This window comes from Phytophthora parasitica, assembly GCF_000247585.1.
Source record: "Phytophthora parasitica INRA-310 unplaced genomic scaffold supercont2.6, whole genome shotgun sequence".
NCBI lineage: Eukaryota > Oomycota > Peronosporomycetes > Peronosporales > Peronosporaceae > Phytophthora > Phytophthora nicotianae.
The window spans coordinates 1,042,537-1,044,114 of NW_008648992.1; the positions used below are offsets into that span (position 1 = coordinate 1,042,537).

Sequence of the window (1,578 nt, forward strand, 5' to 3'; positions counted from 1 at the left end):
GGGGGGGAGCACTTGAAAGCACACTGGCGCACTGCAAACCACACTCAAATAGGTAGATCGGCCGCTGGTAATGATGCACAGCTTGCTTTCGAGAGCATGTTGAGCCTGGTCACACCGATAAGTGATCGAATCGCGCGTCTCGAAGACGCACAAGCCTAGCCGCTTGATCGTACACCAGGCTGTCAGCCACCCACACCGATACAAGCAGAGTCCATCGTCACCACCACAGGGTGATGCGCCACTCTACACTGCAGTCCCAGCGCAAGCAGCAACAACAACGCTAGCTGGTTGTTTCTTGAACTGGTACACTGAACATACATGACAAACCGTTAAGTGAAAACGCGAACAAAATAGGCGAGCAGATACAAAGCATCAGTAAGGATTTTGGTGGTACTGTACCATACACCGTTTGAAATTTCGTGGAGCCGTTACGAACCGATAGCATTGCATTCCAGAGCTGGAAACACTTGGTCTGGGAGCTAACACTCAAGATGGATAGCGCCGCAAACAAGCGATTCTATACTTTCGACAAGAAGAAACTCACGCGCAAATCATCGTCGCTGCGCATGCGCTGACGGCAGCTCCGTACGTCAAATCCCGACGCGTATCGCTCTCTAGCTGCACAATTGCTGGCGTTGTTGACGCATGCGCTCCAGCTTCCCACCTGTGGTCGGTCAATTACCTCACATGACAAACTGGCAGCACCGTCCTACCTTTACACAAGCAACGCCAAGCCATAACAGAACAAAGTCACCGTCAAGACAGGTTGTCCCCGACTGAAGTCGAACCAGAGGCCTGGAGGTATGTCCTGGAGGTATGCCTTCCGCTCTTCCGCTGAGCTACAGGGGCTTGAGGGACCCTGAAATGTGTTGAAACATAACCATAGTCTGGAGGGTTTGTGGGTTACAGGCTGAAAAATGCTGAATGAATAGCGAAGCAAACTGTCGCAAGCATGTAACCACCGATCTGCATCCATCAATTCATTGAATTGATTATTGTACATCTTCTTTTTAGCCAATCCGGAATGAATAAGTACCAGCTGATTAGTTCGTTTTGGCTTATCATTTTCTAGTCAAATATATGGTATCTGTCCGGATTCCCGCCCGAAATCTGTCATTTACTGCATTTGAATAAAGGTCCGAGCTCAAGTGTTGCAGCAATGTCAGAGACGAATGCGGCTAATGCTTGTGCTAATAATGGAGAGATTGGTGGCACCCACTGCACCATCCCTGACAACATTCGCGTGGATGGCACAACGCTATGAGATTGAAATGAAGGCTGCAGCGGAGTTCCTGTCACCGCTAGACCGTGGATAGGTCGCGAATATCTGCAGGAGCCACTGGTCACTAATGCTGTTTTCATCCAGACTCAACACATGTACTTCGACTGCAGTATGAAATGTATATTTTGGATGGATAGCGCAAGCATTGCTATTGGGGGGTTATAAACGTTGATATAAAATTTGCTATTAACCCTTTCGCGAGCCACTTTAGTGAACTATAATATACAAATCTAGGATAGTCGGTATCAAAAGAAGGCATTTTGCCTCCTTTAAGGCGAGTGATGGACCACCTTCAA

The 1,578-nt window shown here is 48.2% G+C and overlaps 2 protein-coding genes and 1 non-coding gene across 3 annotated transcripts; 1 reads left to right on the top strand and 2 right to left on the bottom strand.

Annotated features, from left to right (window-relative positions):
* Positions 1-182: 182 nt before the first annotated feature.
* Positions 183-568, bottom strand: PPTG_21553 (hypothetical protein; the record flags this gene model as incomplete). The annotated part of the gene is made up of 3 exons (XM_008898361.1): positions 183-308; positions 407-517; positions 545-568. The coding sequence occupies 3 exons, from the start codon at positions 566-568 to the stop codon at positions 183-185; spliced, it is 261 nt and encodes an 86-aa protein (XP_008896609.1).
* Positions 569-767: 199 nt separating this feature from the next.
* On the bottom strand, positions 768-849 carry PPTG_20516. The gene has a single exon. It is a non-coding gene; the product is annotated as a tRNA-Tyr (tRNA).
* A 347-nt stretch (positions 850-1,196) lies between these two features.
* Positions 1,197-1,419, top strand: PPTG_21554 (hypothetical protein; the record flags this gene model as incomplete). The annotated part of the gene is made up of 2 exons (XM_008898362.1): positions 1,197-1,308; positions 1,367-1,419. 2 exons carry the CDS (start codon positions 1,197-1,199, stop codon positions 1,417-1,419), a joined length of 165 nt encoding a protein of 54 aa, XP_008896610.1.
* Between the last annotated feature and the right edge of the window lie 159 nt (positions 1,420-1,578).